Source organism: Scleropages formosus, chromosome 12 (genome assembly GCF_900964775.1).
Source record: "Scleropages formosus chromosome 12, fSclFor1.1, whole genome shotgun sequence".
NCBI classification, from domain to species: Eukaryota; Metazoa; Chordata; class Actinopteri; order Osteoglossiformes; family Osteoglossidae; genus Scleropages; species Scleropages formosus.
The window spans coordinates 8,613,045-8,638,575 of NC_041817.1; the positions used below are offsets into that span (position 1 = coordinate 8,613,045).

General features: G+C 47.0%; 1 protein-coding gene across 2 annotated transcripts; it reads left to right on the forward strand.

The window, feature by feature from the left end:
• Nucleotides 1-233: 233 nt before the first annotated feature.
• Nucleotides 234-24,868, forward strand: plekha2 (pleckstrin homology domain containing A2). Of its 2 annotated transcripts, none has more exons than XM_018762562.2 (12): nt 234-390; nt 5,645-5,808; nt 7,475-7,531; nt 7,957-8,005; nt 8,851-8,948; nt 15,241-15,372; nt 16,609-16,737; nt 16,951-17,019; nt 17,914-17,984; nt 18,111-18,174; nt 22,371-22,448; nt 22,645-24,868. In XM_018762562.2, the coding sequence occupies exons 2-12, from the start codon at nt 5,668-5,670 to the stop codon at nt 23,005-23,007; spliced, it is 1,251 nt and encodes a 416-aa protein (XP_018618078.1). In that variant the 5' UTR covers nt 234-390; nt 5,645-5,667; the 3' UTR covers nt 23,008-24,868. The 2 variants fall into 2 exon arrangements, with proteins under 2 accessions (XP_018618078.1, XP_018618077.1); XM_018762561.2 differs by lacking the exon at nt 234-390 and adding an exon at nt 551-806.
• The last annotated feature ends 663 nt before the right edge of the window (nt 24,869-25,531 follow it).

Sequence of the window (25,531 nt, forward strand, 5' to 3'; positions counted from 1 at the left end):
ACGAAAAGAGTCTTTCTTTACTTCCTTCTGGCTGTTTCCACGCGAGCGGAGAGCAGCGCGCGCATCACCCGCTTCTCGTTCCCTCTTGGAAAGAAAGACGAGATCACATCCGGGGCTGGTTTATTCTAATGCGGGGAGCTCTCACCCGGAAAAAAGGCAGTCCGCCCGTGCGCCACACACACACACCAAAAAACTGACAGACAGGCAGGCACACACCCCCCACCCCCCCCACGAGACGACACACAGCATGCTGCGTAGTGGGCGCGAGGCTGTCTCACTCTGCACAGACATGGCTCGTTGACGCGCTTGTGTGTGTGTGGCGTTTTGGTGTGAGGACTCGCAGCACCGCGGACGCGCCTGCCCGGGGAGAGACAGCACGGTCCTGCTCGTGTAAGTGCGCCCTGCCCTCCTCCTGCTCCTCGCGCTGGCCCGCGCCGGGTTCGAGCCACGCACGGCGCGGGCGGCTGCCGAAGGTGTGGCAACCCCCGCCGCGTGCTCGAGAGAGAGAGAGAGAGAGAGAGAGGTGGCGGCTCGCGAACTGTCAAACTTCCTGATTTCGGCGCCGCTGCAACTCTCTGCGCGCGCGTCTCTTCTGACTTCGTTTCTTTTCAAAACAACCAGCGTTGTTCGGCGCATTTTGGATAAAGAATGCGTGCACCCACGTTGCGCGGCAACTGCTGTTTCGTAATTAATCATAAATGAGTGATATTAACGTGAACTGTGCGTTCGCCGGGGAAATTCGTGTTGCGCGTGGTCCTTTCGAAATGTTTGGGAAGCATTAAGATATAAAATCTGGATAACTTTCGGTAAGTAATACTGATGCCGCAACTGCTCTGCCTGTAGTAGTGTAGGTATGCTATGTTTTCTGGGGAGGGGGAAAAAAAAAAAACAACAACTTTACAATGACTTTTAAAAAGTTTGAACGCTGGCGGGGGGTTAGTAACAAGTTCGGGCCTCGCGGTGCTTTTAATGTTTATGTGAGAAGCCGAGGCGCGCGCGCGCTGCTGCTCCGCGGTTCGTCGCGTGCAGAACGCGCGCGCGCCCCCCGCGAGCTGCTCACCTGTTTATTATATAACTTGTTTTATAAAGATCCGCTGGGTGTTCTTGAACGTTCCGATGGTAGTTGGAGAGTAGTGAAAAGTTATTTTTAAAAAAAAAAAAAAAAAAGTCTGATTGTGACGTAATCTTCATTTCATGTACGTTGAACAGTGTCTGTAAATGTTTGTGTTCCTTTTAAAAAAAAATTGTAGGAAGGTGATCAGGATTAGGCTGTCCTGAATTATTTTGTGCACCTGCTCGTGAATGAGCATCGGTGCTAAGTTGAAGGAAACAAACCAGGTTTAAGAATCACAGATCTGCAAGTATGTCTCTTTCTCCTAATATAATGCACAAATTGTATTTTCTATGATGACGTACGTTGCTTTGGAGAAAAAAAGTGTCTGCTAAATGAATACATGTAAATGTGAGTGGGTGAATTTACATTTATTTATCTGACACTTTTCTCCAGAGCGACTTAGAGCATTACTCTGGGTAGTGATTTGATTTGCCCATTTGTACAGCTGGGTAATTTTTACTGGAGTAATTCAGGGTAAGTCCCTTGCTCAAGACTGCCCCAGCAGGGGGTGGTCTTTAGAGCAGGACGACAGCTCTGACCACTGCGCCCCCTGCTGCCTCTTGCGGGCCAATCGCTCTGTTATAAGCTCTACCTGTACCCTCAGCAGCACTAAAACCACACGTCCCACTTGTTTTGCGAGCTTCGCGCAATTAAAATGTAATTGGCGGTGCTACGGTGGTTCTCGCTTCCTGACAACCTGTGCAAGTTAAGTAAACCTGTTCTTTCAGAATATAATTACAGGGTTGACGAGTTTGCTTTTTTTTTTTTGATACGAAAGGTTGAGCTTTCCTGTGAAATGGGACCGATCTCCAACCGCAAGTGTCCGCGCATTTTGGCGTTTTTCGTCCGGTTGGATGCGCGGCACGGTCGGGTTCCCCGTTTGGACGCACCGCTGGATTTGCGGTAATTTTACGCGTAGGCCCGACTCTGGATGTCAGCTTTTAACGTTAAGCGCTGCGCTGAGAAACTCCAGTTGACCCGCTGAGTTCCGAGACACCCCTGGTGAGATACGATGGACCGTTGGGTGTGGAAACGATCAAGCCGACTAGACGCTGTTAGGTCGGTTATGCAAAAGAGCTAAAACTGTCCGTACCTTATGTATGACAAGTTATGCAAGACCATAAACGCAGTAAGGAAATGCATATGAAAATGACATGGATTTGTTTAGTAAATTCGTTGCAGGGCGTACTCCGGTAAGGAGCTCTACATTGCAGAAAAGCTCTGCGAGGAGGGTGTGCCTAACTGTCAACCGCATTCGCGCTATTTTGATGAGCAATCCGGCGTTGTGCTCGTCTGCCACCTGAATAACGCCGCATCTCCGAGGTTAAGGTTCCCTCTGGCTGCAGCCGCTGCCGTTCGCCTCTGATAAGCGCCGCGTCGCTGGGCCAACAGTGGCGTATTGTTCGGGGGTGTTTACACAAGCCTGCTTCGATATGTTGGTTGAGTGATGTGTTGCCCGGAGCGTGGCGCGAGCTTCCTGGGGTGCTGACGCGTGCGTTTGGCATGGCGACGGCCTCGGCCGTTTCCTCCCGTCGGGGCGGCGTTCGGCGCGGACGGACGCAGCCGCTGACGGCGTTTCTCCTGAGTCGGCGTGGAGTTCTTGGTCCTCGTTTCATCGTGTGCTTTTTCACGACGTGCGTTCGGCTTCGACGGCATTGGTTCTCCCCGATCCTCCCAGGTGGCCATGGGGAGGCATTATAAATATACATTATTTTTCTCTTACCAGCCACCGGATGAGTGCGCCGACCTGGTTGGACTCGAGTTTTCTCAGCACCATTGACTGTTTTTCATCATAAATGCATTTGTTTCCCTTTCTCTCCCCCCCCCCTTTCAGAATCTCTCTAAACTGAGTTCTGCATCAGCAAGGCCTAGCGTTGGGTTATTTTCCGATTTAATTTTGTAATATGAAAATTGTGAATTGCAGAGCGCTGTGCCGCCGCCAGGCGTTCAGGGAACGGACGGCGCATATGACGCGCCTTCTGCCATTAACCGTCAGAAACGTCGTATGGGACCGAACTGCCGACGTTCATTGCAGGATTCGGTGACTGGAAAGAGCGTCTGTAAAAACGCCTGTGTGATTTTTCTGGACTCTTTTCCGCAGGCCTTTTTCTAATAACGGGCGACGCCGTACTTTGGCACGTGTGAAAAGCTGATACGGCGCCGGTTTGTGACACGGTGCGTCGAAGTGCTTAACGGTGCGAGATGCTGAGCACTGTAGATTATTTGGGAGACAAAGATCTTAAGTGCTGTAAAGCACTGCTGACAATTAAGTGCATTAAGTTTTTCATTATAACTGTCTGGCAGAGTATTAAACACAAACGGGGGGAGGGGGGAGACTCCTAAAGGAGAAAAATAAATCTCCGGAGGACCAGCAACTGGTGGCTCACCTCCCCTCCAGGCAGTGAGTCAGCAGATCTGGGTATGGTGCACCAAGTCCAGATTATGTGGTTCTGTTTCTTGCGACCTTCGTCCGGCTGCGTGGTTCTGCACGCTCGGGCCGGTCTGCGCGCTTCTCCCCGTTTCGTCGTTGCTATCAGTCTGTTCCTGTTTGGATCTGTCTGGTATTCTGTGCTGGACATCTGTGTTGAGTGGCCACACTTGCAGACCACCTAGGAGCCCCGGTGGAGGTGGGGTTGTTGGTCACGTAGGAGGAGGAGGAGGAGGAGGCGAGGCCGCTTTGCGTACCTTCATTACAGCAGCTACCGAATTGTTGCTCAGCAAATTTGTGCAACCCTGCGTACATGTGGCAGCGCTGTAGTCAAATTATTGGTACGCAAGACTAAACAAATATGTTTTCGGTCTCTTTTCAGACATTTTCGCGGTACTGCTTCATCGGTCAGGAAGAAGCTCGGGCTCTCTGATCGCACATGAATCACCACAAGATACCGCCTTTTGTTGCCGTTTAAGTTTTTTTAATCGGAGATGAACCGCCGCTGACTCCTAGAATTGACTCCTGTTACCCTGAGCTTCCCCTGATGCAATTCGCATCAGTATTTGAGTTCACCAGAAAAGTTTTTCCCGGAATGTATTGTGCTCTAGCAGTTTAGGTGCATTTGGTTTATTCTTTGTCGCAAATAAGTGTTTTATTCCTCTGCTTGCGTCAATTAGAAATCAGTTATAAATTGATTCTCGGCTGAATGCTGACTGTCTTTGGGCAGTTCAATGATTAGGGTGGTATTGCGGCGGAACAAAACTGTGCTTAGTCCAACATCGAAAGTGTAGGACCTTCCCGGGTGTTCCGCGAAGGACCGGCTGAGGTTCAGATCGGAAGGAGGATGCCTGCGGTCATGTAGAGCACGCAAGGACGCGAGCCAGGAGGGCGGCCGCTTGCTGGAGGGGGTGGAAGGCAGTCCCAGCGGAAGTGCTTCTGCCTTGGTGGAATCACGCTACCCGCGGTGCCCTGTTTGCGACTGACCGTGACCTCTGCTAAGCGTCCCCGGCCACCTCGGTTGGGCGTTTCGGCTGAGCTTTTTTGTATCCCCGACACCTCTGCTTTTGCGGGTGGGCGGTGTACCAGTAGGAGTCACGCAGGGTTGTGGCGATGGCCATTGTGACCTCATTTCACCCGAGTATCTGTTCCTCATATGTCCATAATGACACAGCCTCTTCGGACAACCGCTCGCTGCCCACGAAAGCCTAAAGTGGGTATAATTTCTGGGCTCTGTGACGGGACGGGAATAACCCTAACCCTGAATGTATCGTTGGGTACTTTCGTACTGGCGTGCACCGCTCCATCCGTCATCGGCACCGACGTTGCCGACTGCAGCTGCTCTGTGTCCGGGGAGGATTGCCAGGCTTCTGCCCCAAACCTAATAATCAGCAACGGTCGCACAAAGCCCGCAACTTACTGTCTGTCCTCCTCTTACATTTATACATTTCGCAGGTGCTTTTCTCCAGAGCGATGTACATCTCGGAGAAAAATACAGTGAGCGCGTTACATCGACAGGAGGAGAGACTTGGATACATGCACGCGATTCTAAATGAACGGTTGATTTGTCGCAGTCCACCGTGTGAACCAGCGTACGTCACACGAGTAGCCGCATGAAGGTTTATCCACCGTTCGACAGTTTATTAAAAAATGGCTACACTTAAACACACTTTGATCGTGCACTTACGAGTGGAATCGCTCCAGAATCTGCTAGAATTGCTGATGGGAAGGAGGCTCGCCACACTGGTCTCGCCACTTCAAATGCTTTGCGAATTGACAGGTCAAGGGGCTGGCGCCCCGGGGAAGCCAGGGTTGTTGCGACAGCCTAAGGGGTGTGCGCCATACTTCCATCGCGAGTCTCGGTGAAGCGGCTCGTAGTCAGGGCGGTAATTTTCCTACCGGTTGCATGGATTCGTAATTGGTGTGCATTTATCTTTCAGGGCTTTAGAGGTTAAGTAATGCCTTTATGTAGAAAGTTACCCATTGGATGCTAAACTGGCCTTTTTTCTGAGTGTGTGTGTGTGGGAGAGAGGGAGAGAGCAAGAGAGATGCTTCCTACATGAATAAAAAAGCATGCCCCCCCACTCCCTTTCCTAAAATAGGGTAATGAGAGAGAGCTCCAGGAATGCCTTATGTGGATCGCCAGAATCGTATCTGCGGCTTCTTGGACATCGAGGAAAATGAGAGCAGCAACAAGTTCCAGAGGAGGTACTTCATCCTGGACACTCAGGGCAACCTCCTGCTCTGGTATATGGACAACCCACAGGTATGTGGAGCGCCGCAGATTAGTCACTGATAAGTAGCTGCGGTGCTGTTTGCAGATGTTTCTCGTCTTATTCTCCCCGGGACAGCTCTTGAAGGGCACTGGTGTCTGGCGTCAGCACCGTCCGCAGCAGATACACGCTAAACGTTAGGCAGGTTGCCAAGCAGTACAGTACGTTGACATTTCTTAAGCTCGCCAAAAAGCAAAGGGTTGTTTCGCTCTGGGTGCGTGTTGGAACTTTGGGAATTAACATTGGGACGCTTGCACTCGCCGAGTTAACGATGGAAGGAATTTAATTTGCAAACGTGTCGGGCTTGTTCAGTTTGAGCCGGGTGAGTTATTTTCATCCGTGTAAGAAAGTTGCGTTGCCACTTTTACGTACAATTTGTCGCTACATTTTATTTGACCCCAATGTAGTGTCGCTTGAGTCCCCCCCGAGTCAATAAGCTAGACTAATGTATAAATGCTGCAAAAGTCTGAGGGAATCCTTTGAGGAAGTGTGATTATGGCGAAAATGTTCGGTAGATGACATGTCTCTGTTGGCACAGCTAGCTAATTATAGGGATCAGACCGCCACTTTTTCTTTTTTTTTGGGATGAGCAGAACAGCAGTGGGTGATGGCAACATAAAGACAAACAGGACATAGAAATTACAAATACATCTTCATACGTAAAACAAGGACAAGAGGTTACGATGTTTCAGAAGTGTGATCACGTGCCACTAAGAGGCCCGAAAAGTGTTGGCCCAAGCTTGTCCTGTCTTGATTCTACTGTTACCAATTTGTTGTCTGTGTTTGCTTGGCCAGTGCACTTTTCATATCGTACAGTGGTTTACCCCTTTATTAGCTGAGGCTATATAACTTAACACCACACTCAGGGAGCAACACCAACACAACTGTGCTAGACTTGGCTATACTTGCACATACTTGGCTAGAGACCCTTATGTTTTACTTATGGATGCTTATGGTGCCCCAGTGTACTTCCTGAAGCACTTGGCTACCTGTTGCCAGATTTGTTGTTATACATTGATGCCTCAACTTGGTATTTTTTTTTTTTTAAAGATATGTTTATTAATGGTAAAGATGTAGAATCAGCTAGAATGTGCCTCCGATTTCTGCTTTACCAGGATTACTTAAATATTACTGGGTAAGTATATTGTTGATCTTGAGACTGTGATGCATGTATTTAAATTAAGGGAACTGAATGAATTAATGAATCATTTGACAATGATAAAATAGGAGGCAAAGAAGTCGGTGGTATTTTGCTAGTGTTTCCGATTATCCTTTTTGGGACTGCATTCTAGATACAGGTGGTACCCGATTTACGATGGTTTGGCTTGCGATTTTGTTGACTTTACAATGGTGAGCTGACAATAGACATACAGTAGAAACCGTACTTTGAATTTTGATTCCCCCCCTCCCGGGCAAGCGATATGTGGTGCGATATGCTCTCGTGATGCTGGGCTGCGACAGCGATCCGCATCCTCTAGTCTGTCACACAGAGGTGTGTATTAGGTGTATTCAGTGCATTTTCGAATTACGATATTTTCGACTTATGATGGGTTTCGGGGAACGTCACCCCATCGTAAATCGGGGACCACCTGTATTGTGTGGCGTAATGCAGCTATTTGGGGCTTGGGATGTTAAGAGATTGTGTGTTTCTGGTTCCAGAACTTGCCCAGTGGAACAAATGCTGTGGGTAGCCTTCAGCTAACATACATCTCAAAGGTAAGCCTTGTTCTTATTCTTTTAAAAGATGTAACAAACATAGTCTTTATGGTTATTAACACAATGAAAATTCGATTTTCAGTTTTTTTTTTTTTTTTTTTTTTTTAAAAACCTGGGCATTTGTTCCATGGCAGAGGTTCACTTCCCAGAGTGTGGATATTTAGTCTGTTGGTCTAGCTCCTCCACCATTACACCACTTTGTACCTAAGTTGTAAATGGTACCAAGAAAGGACCATGTTTTGTGCACATCGATGCATTTTAATTTGTTGTGGGATGCGGTAAAGGGAAATCGGAATGGTCCCAACAGTAGGTAGTTTGTTAGTCTAGTTGTGCTTTAAGGTTCGAGCCTGTTGCTCCTGAAGAATCGTGTGAAAACCACTGTTGTCCCATTCCCTTGTTCCCCATGGCGGCCCCGCGCGGGACAGGTCAGCGAGGCTACGGCGAAGCAGAAGCCCAAGGCGGAGTTCTGCTTTGGTAAGTGGGCGCTGTTGCTCTTGGGGTGAGGCAGTGGGGCCTTATCGTGAACACACTGCTGTCTGAGCTTGCTGGCTGTGGCTATATATGGCAGCACACGCTGGACAGTAGTGTGTGTGTGTGTGTGTGTGTGTGTGTGTGTGTGTGTGTGTGTGTGTGTGTGTGTGTGCATGCGCAGTGCAAAAATGTCTTGTTTTTTTTAAGACGTTTCATATCTTTGAATTTTGTTGGAGTGAACTTGGGAATCATTTATTGCATGATAGTGAGTTAATCTGAAATGGCCACGAAAAAAAGAAAATTGTGTGTGTGTGTGTGTGTGTGTATGGAAGTGCTGGGCAGGGATCTTGCTGGGGTGACGGTCTTTCCTTCCCCGCTACTGGATGGAATTCAAAGTGTCTTTGAGTTTTCTGTTCCTATTTCCAAACGGTGAAGCCGACTTATTGCTCGCTAAGTAATATGTAACAATCGTCTGGGAGTCCTTTCTATATTTACAGTACTTTGTTTACGTATGCAGTTGTTTATGCAAATGGGCGTTTGTTTAACGTCACTTTCCCTGTTGGAAATGCCTTTGGATGCCATTCTTCTGTAAATGGGCGAAAAGCGCTCTCATTCCTTCCACAGTTATCACCGCAAAGGTTAAAGGGGAAATACATTTAGACCGGGGTTGCAAATCCGAGGGCTTTATTTTCCTTGGCTAATGGCCAGCGGCCCGAAATCAGCTGATGCCTCAGTGCATATTTACACTTAATGGTGCCCCGCTGTTTTTTTTTGTGTGTGTGTGTGTGTATCGTGGGGCTGTGTGTTATAATTTGATCGGTTGACGCAGTGTTCTTTCCCCCACGCAGTCATCAATGCCTTATCTCGGCGATACTTCCTTCAAGCCAACGACCCAGCTGATTTGAAGGAATGGGTGATTGCCTTGAATAAAGCCACCAAGATCACCGTAAGTCTCCTCCCGACCCATCCCGTGCTCTCAATACGTTCCAAATAACTTGACCAAGAAGTGACAGCAAACTGGATACGCGTGATTGCTGGACCCCGGGACCAAGTGGTTTAACGTGCGAGCAAATGGGACCGTTAGACACGTAGGACAAAAGGTTGATATTATAGTACAGTGTGTATTTTGCAGCAGATGCGCTCAGATATGTCATTTAAATATGCTTAAGCAAAAAGTGTCCCATTAGATGTGCTCTTTTTTTTTTTTTAAAAAACTGAACTTCCTAAGATGAGACTTTGTGCCAGAGTAACACAGCTGGCTCTCATCTTGTTAACAAGAGGGAGTTGCATAAAAAGGGGCAATTGCGGTACTAGATGGAGAGCAGGAGGAGGCATAAACTAGGACTTTGGAAAGCAGCTGCAAGGATTAGAGGCTTTGAGTTCGGTTCGCTCCTCACGGTCTTTTTACTGTGCGCGCTGACTTGCAGTACTACATTTCTGCATGAAGACACGCAAGTTTATTTTGATTAGTTACCTTCAACGTTTAATCGCAGTTGAACACAGATTATAAGATTTGATGAAATTGAAGTATGTAGTACCTTCAGATGTGACATATGAAAAATTTGTTGTACGGTTTAAGAAGCTGGGCTGTCGTCACCACTTCTGTGAGAAGTGCCTTATTCGGGAAGAATTATCTGCGTTTAAGCATGTCTTTTCTGTGTCTGCTCAAAGCTTGATAAATTAACACGCTCGTTTGATTGCGCTATGTGTCAGGTATATGTAAATACACTTTCAGTGCTTCAGCTTTGTTTGCACAGCTCTAGTTGTAATTCAAGGGCTGCGCGAGTTGACATGAGACAACATATCAGCTGGCGCCACCGGGCCGGTCTGTGCTCACGGTCATCTGAGAAGCGGCAGCAGACATAGGAGTCGTCGTCGTCGTCGTCGGCTGGAAAAGCCCTACGCGTCCCTCTCTTCCTGCAGTCCTGCTTTAAGCAGCCTAGAAAATGTGGCACAGTAAATAATACCGTGTGTTCTATAAGCAGGATGAACAAAATATATTTTAAAAATTTACTCAGCTGACGCTTTACTCCAAAGCAGCACACCCTGTTTTGTCATTTTTACTATATCAATTCAGGGGCAGTACCTTGCTCAAGGGTTCTGCAGCAGGAGGTGGGATTTGAACCTGGCTCCTTCGAGTGTACGTCGCTTTGGAGAAAAGCGTCTGCAAAACGAATAAATGTAAGTGCAGGACGGCAGCTGTAGCCAGCATGCTGACTGCTTCCTCGGGATGCTGGGCTCGAGTGTTTCCTCGCAATTTATTGCTTGTAAGCGGCGGTGCGGCAAATCCATGCCCGGTCCCTTGCCGCTCAGAGCGTCTCTGTGGCGTCAAGGCCGCTGGAAGGCTTTGTGGGAAGTGGCGCACCTGGTGCCTGGTGTGTCATGAGGAGAGGGTAAGCATGGCACATGATGAGGAAGTGAATATCAGCAGTAGTACTTTCCTTGTGACAGGGTGTGTGTGTCTGTGTGTATCAGCCCCGGTGTGGCGTGGCCTTCCCTGCAGCCTTTCGGCGCTCCGCTCCGGCGCAGATCGGCACCCTTTCCTTCAGCGCCGTTGTCCGCAGCGCTACCACCCGACCCTGATGAGGGTGTTAACTTTAGCTGATGAGCAAAAAGAGGAAGGAGCTGTATGGAGGCCTTGTGGGGCACATGTCAGCGGCGTGCGGCTTCTCCCCCTGCTGCCTGACAATTCTGGAAGTGGACGGAGGGAGAAGTGGCAGCGTGAGGCAAATGGAGGGCTGCTCCTTGCACACAAGTGGCCCTCTGACAGCTGGCGAATGGCATAGAGGAAATGACGTTACAGGACGCGTGACCTTTCGCTGCACAGGGAGGCTGCTGTATCTGATGAGAGGAAGCGGAGCACGTTGTCGGGAGCCTGCTCGGGGGTCACTGCGGAGGAGAGTGCCCCACGTGTGCTGGTTTATATTTTAACATTGGTGCCTTTAACCGAGACCTGCAAGTTGAAGATGCAGAAATAGCAAGCGCAAATAGAACAGCGAGAACGCTCTGTATGCCTCTCGCACATCACGTTCAAACCGGAACGTGTAGGCGAACCCAAAGCTCTTCAGATCTGTTGACCGAGACGCATCGGAGGTCATCAATTTGCACCAAGAGCGGCAGCTGTCATGGCGATTAGGGCTGCTGTTGGGTTTGAATCCCCCTCATGCTGCAGTACTCTTGATATAGCCACCTGAAGTTGGTATACCGTATTGTGTATATGGGCGAACCTTCATAAGGTTGACTCTCTGACGCTGTCAGCTGTCTTGGATAAAGGGTAATAACAGCACACCTCAGTCCTGATGCCTGTTAACACCTCTTTCCACTACTGCCACTGGTGAACAAAGAGCATAGGCAGGGAGCGAGTGTATGGAGAGAGGCCCCTTCATCCTAGGGGGTAGCCAAGGACGCGGAGTGGTTCGAGACGGTGTAACTAACGATGATGCTCCTCCATGACCTCAGCAGATGGTGTGTGCCACCCCCCCTCAAATCCTAACACCCTGCCTCCCCGCAGCCATCGGACAGTATCATCAGTATCGATTTTGCCCCATCCCCATGTGGTCCGTCTTTGCCTTTGAATTGGAAGCCCCGTCATACTTAAATGCCACGTAGAGGAGAGTGGGAGAGGAACCTGCGGACACTGAACCGTTTTGCAGCTTTAAGTGAATACATTTGCATAGTTTGCGTACAGCGTGAGCAGTTGTATGAATAAAGACCTTCCACGCTGGACCCCTCGGGCACGTGCAAGATTACGGTTTATCTTTTTCCGCCTTCGGCATGTTCAGCCTAGAAATCTGAGATCAGTCTGTCCCAGGGCGACGTTGACCTCACGACCAGTCAGTGGAGCGCGCGTACTGCGAAACGCGTCATTGCCTAGGCTTCTTCATCGCGAGAGCCGGTCTGCCACAGGGCTCTGTTCTTTTGTTTTCTCCGCAGCTTGCACACAGGTGACATCAGCAGCGTGTACATCTGCACCCACCCATCTTTTAATCTGTGACGCTTACATTTGCGGCTGACGCGGATTTGGCGTGTCTCCGCAGCAGTAAGGAGATACTGTCGCCGCAGCGAAGGTGAAATGACTGATGTCGTCATCCTCAGAATGGTGCCAGCGTTGAGGTAGAAACATTCGAAAGGACCGCTAGGCAAACCTCTCCCTCGTACCTTTAAGAATCCAGCCACGAAAGTGGAGGAATTCGGGTTCCTTGTTTTACATGGTAAATTCAGTCAGAGAAGAGGAGACCATCACCATCGCAAAGAAAGTCAGGAGAGGGTATACCCGCACTTAGTGCACCGGTTGAGCCTTCCGTGCCGTGTCGGTCTTTGGTTCGGCAGCGCGTTGCGCGGACGGGATTGCTGGCTGTCGCTTGGCCTCCCTTCGAGAGGCGCTCAACTTGAGGGCCAGAATGGGCCGTAGCTGCCTCTGATGATATCGGCGCTTGTTTCGGCTCCCTTTCGACATCGGCCGTCTGAAATCTTCCTGAATCTTGCACACTTTGCCCTTAACTGTCATGCCACATTTGAGCTCTGGTGTGGAACATGCTCTGTTATGGCTAACTCTTTTTGTGTTTTGTCTGTAGCGCCCGTACCTGTGCTCTGCGAATCGGGGCTCTGGAGCACCGCCCTTGGTCGGATTTGCGAGTTTGTTCAGAGGCGTTTTCTTGATGCGGGGGATGGTTTCTGCTTTATATTTAAAAGCTGTGTTGCTGAGTGTTATCAGAGAGCAGCATCATAACTCCATAAACCTTTGAACTGGTTTTAAAAAAGAAAAAAAAAAAGTCAGGATAATGTTTCATCTGGCAGAAACAACATAACTTCTGCTGTAATGTGAAACACATGAGCATCCGCCTTACTGTTATTTACCCTCACCTGGTATACCATGCAGTAATTGGCGATTTTCATTGGGTTTTTTTTTTTTTTAAAAAACAAATGGTTCACAGCAACATGCAGACAGAAGCTGTTCACTGAGAAACTGCAATTACTGTACAAAGGGACATATTACAATACAAGGGCAAAAGATTTTTGTCTGATGGGTTGAAACAGTTCGCTCTACACCAACAAGGTAATTAAATGCTGATGAAATAGATACATATTCAGGGTAATGAAGTCAGACTTCATGGAATAGACAGAAGCACAAATGTTTCGGTTAATATTAAATATTATTATATTGTCTGATTTCTGATTGCATAACTGATCCAAATGCCAACTTTCACTTTTTTTTTTCCCCCTTCCCCTCTTATTAATTATTGACTCGAATAATGCGTGCAGCCTTGATAATGCTGTTGGATTTTACTGTGCTTTCTGACCTTCAAAAAGGGTGTTTAGGAGAAGTGTCGCATGAGCTCTCTAGCCTCTCCGCTTCCCTTTTCTCTTATTAGCTCGCTCCTCTATGTGGAGGTCTCCTTGTCACAGCCGTCATGTGCGCGCAGTGAGCATTAAGCCTCTTTGTCCATTGTGTCTCTGAAGTCATGCGTTGTAAATGACCTGCGTGCCTCCTTTGCCCTCGTCTCCCTGACCTCGGAGGCCAACGCCGCACAAGAGTCACATTGTGAGGCGCTCAGCAGAATTTCGCTGCCTCCGCCGGTGCCTTTTGACGCTGCCTCGCTGACGGATGCCTTTATCTGAAATTTTACGGCTTCGCCCACTTACGGATCTTCGCGTTTGCGACGAGCAGCTCGGGTTCGGGCCGTTCCGGAACTTCGGACCGGATTCCTTAAAGGCGTGGATCGCTAACCGCCGACGCGCCATCCGGACGGCGCCGCAGCAGCGCTCGGGGGTGCCGGCCAGCCCGCCGCGCGAGGGAGCGGGGCCTGGGCTGCTCATCTGCGCTTGCGATAACCACAGTGCCGCCAGAAGCGTGTGCACACGCTACTCTCTGCAGCCTGTGCACCTCCTTCCTTTGGCCTCGAGGCGCTCGACACAGTCCCACACCCCTTCACTGTTTCACTTCAGCTTGTACTGCAGCTTTGATTTTACAGGCTACAGCGATCATCTCGTTGGGATGTTGCGGGGGGGGAATAAGGCATAATTTGACTGAAGTGACCCTTTCTGAACGCTTCCTTTGGCGGAAAGTATCTCTTCAGCAGATAGAAGCTGGAGACTTGTACAGTAAGCTTTGTCAAAACTGTCTTCGTGAACTCCAGTATGACTGTCCAAGTCTGGCGTCCGATCGCTTTTTTTTTTTTTTTTTTTTTTTTTTTTTTGTAAAAATTTTAACAGAATTATCACGGTTGTCACCGTTTTGACCTTTGTGTCGTATTCGTCAGCGGGAACTTTTGTGCCGTTTATCATTTTGAGAAGTTTCCTCGCCTGCTCAGTGATGAGGTATGAATGCAGAAGAAGAACAGATGATGTGATGGGTTTTTTTAAAATTTTTTTTTTGTTTTTATTTGCTTTTCCAAGCGGGGACAGTGGCTTTGCATTGCCGTGTTCAGTGTGAAGGGAAGTGCGTGCGTGTGTGTGTGCGTGCGTGCGTGCGTTTCGTGGCATTTCCTCCATAGGTGCTGTGCGCAGGAGTCGGAGGTGCAGCGGAGACGCACCGTTGCCCTTAGTGCCGCTTTAGGAAAGCCCTCTGTGAAAATGGTGTCCTTTGAATAACTGCTCCTGTTCCGCGTGTGTTCAGGCGAAGAACCCACACGCATTTCTTTCATTGTGCCTGCATTTGTGCGTTCTGCGCGCTACCGACGCAATCGGCACTTTTGCAGCAAAATTCAAAATGTGTAGCGTGTTTGCACCAAGCACGTAAGTGGGGCTTTTTATTGGTTGGTACGCGACGTTTCTGATATGCAGTGGAATGGAGTCAAACCCGCGTAGGTTCCAACTGGAGCCACGGTGTCAAAGCTGATATGATGCTACCGTGTCGTGGAGTGGTTTGACGCTTGACTTGAACAAGGTTTCAAACATAGAAAGCAAGACTATGGTCGCTCGTGAATGAATTCAAGCAGTCCCTCACTTTTGTTAACCGTTTGTCCTTCTTGATCCCATAATCACTTCGTGCCAGGCTAGGAGTATGGGAGTACGCTGTATATGGGGCAGTCTATTGCAGGATGGCCTCACTGTCACCCAGTCAAACGCCGTGGGCAGTTTAGGGTCACCATCTAACCCGGCGGACGTGTCTTTGGAACGTGAGGTGGAACCCCATGCGGAAACGTGGAGAAATGCCACGCAGACTGAGCTGGATTCGAACCTGAGCTTAAACGGCAAAGGTGAGCGTTGTTTACGCAACTGTTGCCCGTCCTCTGCAGGTGCCAAAAGTAAGCAACGTTCCGCAGAACTCCGACGTGACCAAGCTGACCCCAGAGCACCAGCCCAAGAAGCAGCAGGCGTACAAGACGGAGATCATCGGCGGGGTGGTGGTGCACACGCCCATACACCAGGTACCGGGGGACGGGAGGAACGGCCCCGGGCGTGCTCCAAACTCGCGATGAGACCCTGGAACTGTGACCATGCGAGGCACGCTGCGGTTTGCTTCTGCCTTTGTTTGAACTTGCTGAGAAAGGCTTGGGCCGCACTTACCAGGGGAACAGGGAGCGCAGTTTTTCTTCTGATGTGCGGCGCAGATAAAGCGATCGAAAAGGGGGGCCTTGGGTTTTGTGAGCCGAAAGGCTGAGAGGAAGCGATAAAGGAGTCGGAGCGAAAGGGTGGGCTGCGGCCGCGGTGACGCAGTCCTCCCTGCACCTGCCTCGGCGTCGGCGCGCTCTTCGCGCGCGGGTACTGCTTCCTGTCTGCATCATCCTTGTCCTCTGCAATGCCACACGCTCTACAAATCTGTGTCCTGCACACGCTTGAACGCTCGACTCTTTGCCGATGTTTAATGCTAATTTTTTACTAGCATATATAAATCTGCATTCATGATTTCATATTCAGCATCATTGCAACCCACCCCTGGTAGAACCTTGTTTTTAAAAAAAAAAAAAAAACTCTGTTCACACAATGGTCCTCACAAACTTTTTTTTTTTTTTTTTTTAATGTGCTGCCTGGAGGTACAGGAAGGAAACATACATATATGTTTCTTTTTCCACCTAGTGACTTAGTGTGTGGTTTAGTCTGATCTCATTTTTGGAGGAGCATGTAACACATTCTCACATGCAAGAAGAAATGATTTCCTCTCGCCATCCTCATACAAAAGCTCGTGTGCTGTTCTGGCGTATGCGACTGGGCTCCAGACCCTGCAACCGCAGCAGGCTGTCATCAGAGCCCGAGATGAAGCTTTCGCTGAGCCTTGGATGCGTTCTGGAAAAGTTTAGAAATTAAGACTTTGACTCCAAACCTCAGATGGGTGAACTGAATTACAGTAACCAGCTAGTTTGAACTGCAGGGTTTCTCTAATCTGTGGTGGCAGGAGTCCAGCCTGGAGGATCAGTGCACGCTGAGTGCTCGGTGATGTGTGTGCGAATGGGTGCAGATGTGTATGCATGGGCGTGCTTGTCTTTGTACGAATGGACGCTAATCTGTGCTTATCGGTCGGCGAATGTGTTTAAGAATATGTGGGACTTCTCTTTTTAATGCGTCTCCCATGTGTCTCGTGTAAGTGTGCGCACGCGTGCGCTTCTGCATGCGTGTGACTCTGCGGGCGCACGCCCTTATCCAGGCACGCTCGTCTGCCCCTGCAGAATGAAGGCGAGGACACGGAGGCGGCCGAGCCGGTCACGCGGGCTCCCGCGCGAGGCCTGCCCAACTCCCTGGCTGGCAGCAGGCCTGGCGTGGTGAGATGGGGCTTCTGCGTCAAGCAGGGGAATGTGGTGAGTGCACGAGAGCCATCGCCGCCCACATGCCGAACCCACAGGAAGAGGGCATGGGTCAAAACAGCATTCACCTTCCTGTTGTTTTATTTATAGCTGGAAAAACCTAATTCTCTGACTCGCACCTTATGCCGTCTTGTAACGTTATAACAGCGGAGCGCTGTTGAAAAGGAGTTCTACAAAAATTAAGTGTCTGCTTTGCTCCGATTCCAGAGGAAGAGCTGGAAGAGAAGGTTCTTCACCCTGGATGACAATTCTGTCAGTTACTACAAGTGTGACACGGTGAGTCGCAGCATGGTGCCGTGCAGCCCCGCCCAGCCCAACCGAAGTTGAACTGCCGTCCAGAAGTGTCATTTTCGCTCTTCTTGTGTTGCGCTCCATGTATCCAGAATGTCGAATGTCTCTTGAATTATGTAGGCGTGAAGGAAGTAGCACGAGACACATGTCAGGCCCGTCAGGGTAAGGCGCCGTGTCTGGTGTTGCGTGTTCGGCGCTACAGACGCACCTTTTAATTAAAACGGCGATCTGTCAGAAATTGCAGGAAGGATGTAACAGTCAACGGTTCTGCATTCAAATTGTGGTTTTGATTTAGTTTGCCGCTGGCTTGTCGCAATGCTGTTCCTGTCAACCTTGAGAAACGAGGGCTGCGTAATTCGGGGGTTTGAGCGCGGAGACCGGCCGCCGCGGGGCCGAGCGCGGGGTAACTTGCCCCGGGCGCGCGTCGTGCGCGTTCGTAGCGTGTTCTCCGTGCGCTGCGCGGAAGGTGACTTCGTAAAGGTGGCGTACGAAACGTCCGTAGTCCGCACCTTCGGTTAAAGCACTCGTCTTGCAAACGCAGCCCACTGCATCTTTGACCTCAACCCGCTGTGGTTGCTGCCTTCGTTACAAGGCCCTCCCGCACGCTGTGAAATAGCGTGCCGAACAAATGCGCGCTGAGGCTTCCAGTGATATTAGCCATCGCTCTTTGCTCCCCTTCTTCCGTACGACGGCGTGCTGGCACCTGTCGCTCTCATTTGCACGAGCCCGACTGGTTCATTTTGCAAGCGCGAACGCGTAGATGGTTGCGGATGAGGGGCTACGGCGGAGCCGTGGAAGCGAGCGTGCTGTAGGGCTCGTAGACTGAAAAGTGATCCAGTGAAGCATGCTTCTGAGTTAATGTAGTAATGTGTCTGCCAGGACAAGGAGCCTCTCAGAGCCATCCCTTTGAAGGATGTCCAGAAAGTGCACGAATGCCTGGTGAAATCAGGGTAAGGGCGTGCAGCTGCATGTGGTCGGGTCTGTCCTGGCAGAAAGTCCTGCATTTGTATTCTGTTGCGTGCTACTCTGACTTTCCCTTTCACATGGGTTCTGGTGATGTTCCCCCCCTCCTCCAGGGAGCTGCTGATGAGAGACAACCTGTTTGAAATCATCACAAGTTCTCGAGTTTTCTACATACAGGTAGGTCTGAGTCTTTGCCCCTCCCTGGGTTATTTCTTTATTTTTTGAAGTTTTATACTGAATTTTTTTGCGGCTAAAACGTCTCCATATGTAGGTCGCCCCAAGTTTTTAGTACTTAATGTGTATTTTGCGGTCTTTGCCAGTCTTTTCCACGTGTTGCGATTTTTTTTGACTAAGATGCACGAAATGTGTCTGGAAAAAACCCTTTGTCCATGCATGTAGTCTGATTAGTGGATTGGTGATAAGCACGGCGACACACTCGCCTTTAACATGAAGCTTTTTTTCACGCTACTCTGCCTTGCATTTTAGAAGGGGGTCCTTCCTGTTGTTGCCCCCCCCCCCCCCCCCAGTCATCTAAGTGGGATTGAATATCAATTTAGTGAGTGGAAGTCACTAAATTGTGTGATTGGAAATCACTTTTCAGAGAGAATTTGGTCCTTTAAATGTCATCGCAAAATGGATAACAGCTTCTTAAAACTTGTTTCAATACATTATTTGAAATGCATAAAGTAACTTTACTGATGAGCACCTTTTTTTTTTTTTTTTTTTGAGTAGGAGGCTGCCTTCCTCAAGATGTTATGAATAAGTGAGGTCGGACCCTTGGGACTGACAGTGTTTTAGCCATGAGCAGCCCAGCTGGCCGCCTCTGAGCGGTTCTCCTCGACTCGCACCTGTGTTTACACTCATGGGGGGGTGGGAGGGTGCTCTCAGGAGATGGAGCCTGGTGCCGGCCGACGGTCCCTAGGTCCTGTTTACGCCTTTTGCGCTTCCTTCCATCTGTGTTTACAACACAGCGCATTTTATTTTTCTTAATGCTTTATTGCCCATGTGTGCTTGCCCCAGTGACATTTTTATGATAACGGACATTTGTTTTTCTTTCCGAATTTGAAACGTAACGGAAAAAACACACGACACTGAACATGCCCCTGGGAGCATGGTAGATTGAACAGTGTTCTAACCCTGTCCTTACATAGCCTGTAATACACAACTCAGCTTTGTTATACCACTGCTTTCTTTAGCATTTACATTTATTCATGTAACCACTGCTTTTCTCCAAAGTGATTTACAAGGATCCCCCATTGATACAGATCAGTTTTTTTTCTCTTTATTTTTTAACTGGACTAATTTTGGGTAAGTACCTTGCTCAAGGGTATTACAGCAAGAGGCTGGATTCGAACCTGTGGTGGCAGTGGCTCTTCTCACTACACCGCATTAGACCCCACATTAACGCATATTCTGTCTGTTAACATTAGGAGTATTTATTTATGTTTTTAGGTTGTAGTCCTGAGCTCTGAATTTATGCTTTAAACGTATCCATATATTTTGTGCGTCTCTTGCTTATGCTGTGATGATTTCTCTTGCCACTTTTTTTTTTTTTTTTGATCTGTTTATTTGAACGGTCTGTCTTCAACTAAATTATGTGATACGTCAAGTTAAGGTTCACTTGCATTTGGAAGATGACACTGTCACATGGGTCTTCACACTTTATATAATAATGAAGAGTATTGTACTTTGGAAGGAGTGCTGTCCCTTTGATGCACTGTCGCCACCTAGGGCTCAAAGACTGTAATTGCAGCTCAGGTGTTTATTTCCTAACCTGAAAAACTGACTTGACATCATTGTATGTCATGTCACATTGACACCATACTGCAGGAAACCTCAGTGTTGAGCAGGTGTTCAGATTGTAGTGTGTGTCCCATGTACATTCTTTTCAGCCCAGGGATGCAAAAACCTTTCTGGTATTTATTGAACCAGGAAAAAAAACTAGCGGTATTTGGTGGAATCGTACCCAGATACGGGAGGGGTTCCATTAAGCTTGCTTGAACTCCTGGGGGAACATCCCCTATAAAATGCGTATGGTTCAGTATACTTTGTATTATTATAATACCGATTATGAGTTTATAGGTGGATAAGGTATAACAGTATCTGTCCATGAGGCCAGGACAATTTCCCATGGAGGCATTACAAAAGAACAAATGCGTAAGATGATGAGAACCCAGACAAAACGTACATATGTTCATCAACACATTACAAAATAACAGATTTCAAATCAGTGTGATATGTTGTAGTAAAGCTTTATGGTATCTTGCACAAATGAGTGAGTGGTTCAGGTTTGCATCTGGCCATAAAATGTGCACAGAAAAACTTCTTTTTTGATATATATATATATATATATATTTTTTTTTTTTTTTTTTTTTAAAGAATGAGCCTTCTATTGCAGTTTGATGTGCAATTTATTTTTTACTGTGCTTTTTTGTTTACTGCTTCAAAGGAGTCTGGCAGAGTAAGAATTATAAAGCCAGCCTTTTCTTGTAATCTTGGCTTGTACTTGGCTTGTTCACATCCCCTCAGGTAAAACCACCCCGGGAGACCGCAATATAAAACAGAACACCAGTTAAAGGAAACATGGTAAAACACGTGCAGCACATCGCTGCTGTAATAAGCACTGTACTGTCAAGTTAATACATACAGCCAGGATATTTATATGAAGATGTAGTTTCAGTAGCAGGGTGCTTAAGTTAAATTGAGTCCGACTGTTTAAGTTCGGGGAGTTATCGCACCGAGTGAAAAGTCTAGTCTTTTCCAGTGTTTAACGTATACCTGGTTTAACAAGCAGGAGTGATATGGCAAAAGAAAAGAGCAAAGATAAAATTGGAGCTTGAGGTTTTTTTTTTTTTTTTTTTTTTTTTTTTTTTTTTTAATTTATTTAATATAAAAGAAACTACAGCTTTATCGTCAGTCACATGCTGGAGTTTAGAAGTGAAACAGTTTACGGCCCGTGAAATTACAGAACTGTAAAATCAAACATACAGTGGTGCTTGAAAGTATGTGAACCCCTCGTGTCCCTTTTTTTTTTTTTTTTACCACAAAACGGTTTAGTGAGAAGCAGCATTTGTCATGTGACTTAATAGGTGTGTGACGATCGGTTCCGTGTTCTTTTAGAGGAGACTGTGTGTAGTAGAAACGTAAGTGAAACGGATGCAAAAATAAGTGAACCCCAAGTTGTAGTGCTTAAACCAAGTGTGTAAGTAGAATCATGAATGTAAATCATATTAATTTGAGTTTATTTTAAGGTTTACATTTTATGTTTAATAGTTTATACAGGAGTAATAACCATCCCTACAGGGTTTGCATACTTTTAAGCAGCACTGTATTTGCTAAAAGGTGACATTGTAATGTACCATGAGCAGGAGAGGAGTCGATGGAAACGACTTCATTGGAGATTTTAGGTCTAATTGACAGTTAAAGCATGACTCCTCTTGCCTTAGGAACTGGTACAGAGTAGATTTTCTATCCTAATGAGAGCTTGGAAAATTAAAGAGATGAGAAAATAGCTGGTGGAGATGTAATATCTCTTAAGTATTTTACGATGGACCCATGTGGATGCCCTGACTTCAGTGTGTTCAACTGAGTATGAGCCATATTGACAGAGAGTGGAAGAGGGTGACAGACAGTTATTACAGTGCAACATATTAGCTGACATTTCTAAAATTACTTAATGTATGTTAAAACAGCTATAGCACGATAGTATGTGGAAGGCAGCTTTGTTATGCTGACCTTGAGTGACAACGCTGGCACAGCGAGTGGCGCTGCTGTCTCACAGCACCTGGGTGGTGCAAGAGGACGTGGGTTTGATCCCCACTCAGTCTGCGTGGAGTTTGCATGTTCTCCCCGTGTCTGTGGGTTTCCTCCGGGTGCTCTGGTTTCCACCCACAGTCAAAAGAAATGCTGTTTAGGTTCCCCCATAGTGAGCGGCAGAGAGAGTGTGTTCCACTGATGTACGGATGAGTGACCTGTTCTAAGTAGTGTATCTAGCAGTGTAAATCACTTCAGTGAATAAGGTGTGTGGGCTGATAACACTACAGAGAGTTCATTGGAAGTTGCTTCGGAGAAATGTCTGCTAAATAAATGCATGTAATAAATAAATGTAACGTAAGTCTCAGAACAGCTGTGCTGAGGGCGACTTGTCTGTTTTTTTAGTTTACTCGTGCATCTGTACAGCTGAATAAATTCCACAAACTGGTACATGTATGTCTGAGCTATTCCTTTGACCTGAGCTTTGGTGAGAAGTCCAGTTCCTCCACCAGTATAGCATTTACAGGCCCATTTAACCCCCACCGTACGTGTGATGCTGGACCCTGCCTGCTTGAAGAGGGCTATTATTGACGTAAAGGACAATGTGTGTTGTGCTGCAGACAGATACTCCGGAGGACATGCACGGCTGGATCAAGGCCATTTCAGCTAAGATTCAGGAATTACGAGGTCCTGTGAAGGTAAAGCCGCTCGTCTCCTCCGTCTGTATTTGGATTTGAGAATGGATGCATATAAACAAGACCCTTCACGTAAAGCACAGTTCGTTGTCATATGTCAGCGTGCTAAAATCTGATTTCAGTTTTTGGAAAATGGATATACACGTGGATTTTCAGTTGTGTGAATACTAATATTACACTTCCGTGTCTTTGTGTCAAGGACTCTGGGTTTATGCGCTCCACGTCTCTGCACCGTAGTGGCGTTAAGGCCTCGGGTGCTGGGCCTCGAGGCCGACAGGTGGTGGCAGAGGAGAGGAAGGTCCCTCTAGTCAAGTCCTGTTCTGTGGCTCCGTCCTGGCAGCCCTGGACCCCTGTACCTCCCTCTTCACCGGGACCTAAGCTCATGGAGGTGGACGAAGGAGAGAGCACCTTCCACTCCCTTCCCACTTTTTCAGGCCGGACAGAAGAGGATTTGGACCCAGCGAGCTCCCGGCGTCGACACAAGTCCCAGCCGCACGCAAACAATGAGAAGGTCTTCCCCTTCAACGTGGATGATGATGGCATCCGCACCACTGACGTCTAGCTTCGATCAGGTGAAGAGATGTGCAGAATAAACTGGCATCAGTTCATGGAAGTTCTCTGCATTCTTAACGCTGTTCTTGGTCTTGTGTGTGTTTGCGGTATGAGCTACTATGGCAACAAAGTCCAGTAGTAATTGCCTAAATAGTTTAAAAGAATTGTTATACAGTTAGTCTAATGAAGGAAAGACTGACGAGGAGTTACAGACTTCTGTATATTCTTATAAACATCCAGTTCGTCACATCAGTTGGAAGAGCATTCCGTATTTTACTCTAAGGTTCTGTGAAGGAAGTACTCTTTATACTAACGTTAAAATGCTGTTCTCATAGATAGTCTTGCGCGTGGTACACATTTGTTCTAGTTGTCACTCTACATTGATGTGTGGATTGAGTGAAGACTAGGTAAATGGATGTAAAAATGTGTGGGGTGGGAGGGGGGCGTCAGAAATTTATCTTGTGATTCTCATGCCAGATGTTGCCAATTGCCCTTATCTTGGAAGGAATACTGGTGAAGTGCCTTTTTACTTTTACTTTAAGTACAGCAATAATAACTAAGTCACATAAGTCAGCATAACTTTGGGGGGAGGTTTAAAAGCTCCCCCTTCTCTAACTGCTCTCTTGCAATACAGAACAAAACATTCAACTGGAAATTATGGAAAATAGTCATCTTAAATTAAGTACTGAAGGATGCACATCAATGACAGTTTTACTCCCATTCATTGACAGAAAATATTTCTCATTTTTCATGTTTCACATCGATCAACCATAAGTTTAAACTACAAGTACAGAGCACATTTTTTGTAAACTGCAAATACTGAATTTAGTAGATGCATATTTAGTTGTGCAGTTTTTAGGTCTGCTGTTTCCTTATTCTTACAGAAAAGTCCAAATCAACTGTTGTTTTGTGTATAATCTACCATTCTTGATTAGGTCTTGACCAGTACACAGCAGTACAGGTTTTTCCCCCCATCGGTTGTACAAGGACCAGGCATTTCTTGTGATATTGCTTCATGAATAATAGCTCATGTCATAACTCTCAGATTAAATGTTAAGGTTCAAAGCTGCATTCCATGTAAAGTTTGTATTGACACTTTTTTTTTTTTTTTATGAGGTACGATGTATTTGAGATGTTCAGTGCCTGGTTTCTGAATGTTTTTATTGTAAGTGCTTTGAAATGAATGGTGAAAAGCTGCAGTTTGTTTTTGTGAAAAATGTGAGAGATGAGTATTTTTATTAGTGCAAACTTGCAAATAAATTGTGGTACTTGGCCTACTTGGAGTAACAATGTATATCATGGTATGTCACCATTTGCCCAGTTGTATATTTATTATGTATATACTTTTTTCATGTATACAGATACTTGTTTTCTCTTTATGTGAACATCTAGGAAAAAGTATGAATGCAGCAGGTTTTGTGCAACCGGTTGGCTTAAATTATGCTGTTACACATTTTTAAGAAATCTTTTGCTACAACACAAACTGATTCCCATTTTATTGCACGTCTTGAATGTATCTGGCAATGATCTTGAATTTTTATGCCATTGTATTTGCCAATATATTTCTATGGCATATTCTTTGCTGATGATATTTTAAGACTCAACAATGTGAAAAATAAAGTTTTCTGTGTTCTTAAGCTTGCTTGTCGTCTTGTGATTTGTGAACACTCTTGTTTTTGCAATGTTTCGTGTTCATTCAAAACTGTTAATGGGACAAGGAGCTTAATATAGCACATGAATCACATTTGAAATTTGGTTTATGGTCTGGAGATGAGCCCTTCCTTGGGGGGAAAACTAGAATGTATGAATCGGATGAAACTGTGGCACAGCCAGTAGCGCTAGTGTCTCAGTGCCTGGGTGATGCGAGAGGACATGGGTTTGATCCCCGCTCTGTCTGTGTGGGTTTCTTCCAGGTGCTCTGGTTTCCTCCCACAGTCCAAAGACATGCTGTTCAGGTTCAGGTTCACCCATATTGTGTGTTGGTGACTGACCTATTGTAAGTAGTGTATCTAGCAGTGTAAGTCACCTTGGTGAATAAGGTGGGCTGATAACATGACAGAGTTCATTGGAAGTTGCTTTGAAGAGAAGTGTCTGCTAAATAAGTAAATGTAAATATGTACTACACTCAGCCCTTATGTAACCAGGTTCTGTACAACAAAAACCTGCTGCAATATGAATTTGTTCCTTTGTTTTGGCTGTGGTTCCCAGTCATGAACCCCTTTTCATACAAGAGGTTCATTATTTGGCACCACGGCATTTTTGCCAGTTTGCGGTTAGTCTTCCTCGACAGCAATATTTGATTCTGTACAACATTGTTCTGTTCAATGCTGTTTATATCTGACATTTGGGAACAGATACACACTTGGCATCTCACATCCAAAAAGTTTTTGCCAAGCTACCATTTTCTAGCCAAACCCATTATGTAAACCCCCTGCATGTACAAGTAAGACTTTGCTGGACTAATGTTAATAAAGCCTTGATCTAGTGATGAAATGAAGATTAGTAGCAGTCTTAGTAATGTACGTCATAGCTGT

Coding starts and splice junctions, on each gene's coding strand:
- plekha2 (XM_018762562.2), top strand. CDS start 5,668: ATGCCTTATGTGGATCGCCAGAATCGTATCTGCGGCTTCTTGGACATC. Junction 7,532..7,956: donor AGCTAACATACATCTCAAAG/GTAAGCCTTGTT, acceptor CGCGCGGGACAG/GTCAGCGAGGCTACGGCGAA. Junction 17,020..17,913: donor GTTACTACAAGTGTGACACG/GTGAGTCGCAGC, acceptor TGTGTCTGCCAG/GACAAGGAGCCTCTCAGAGC.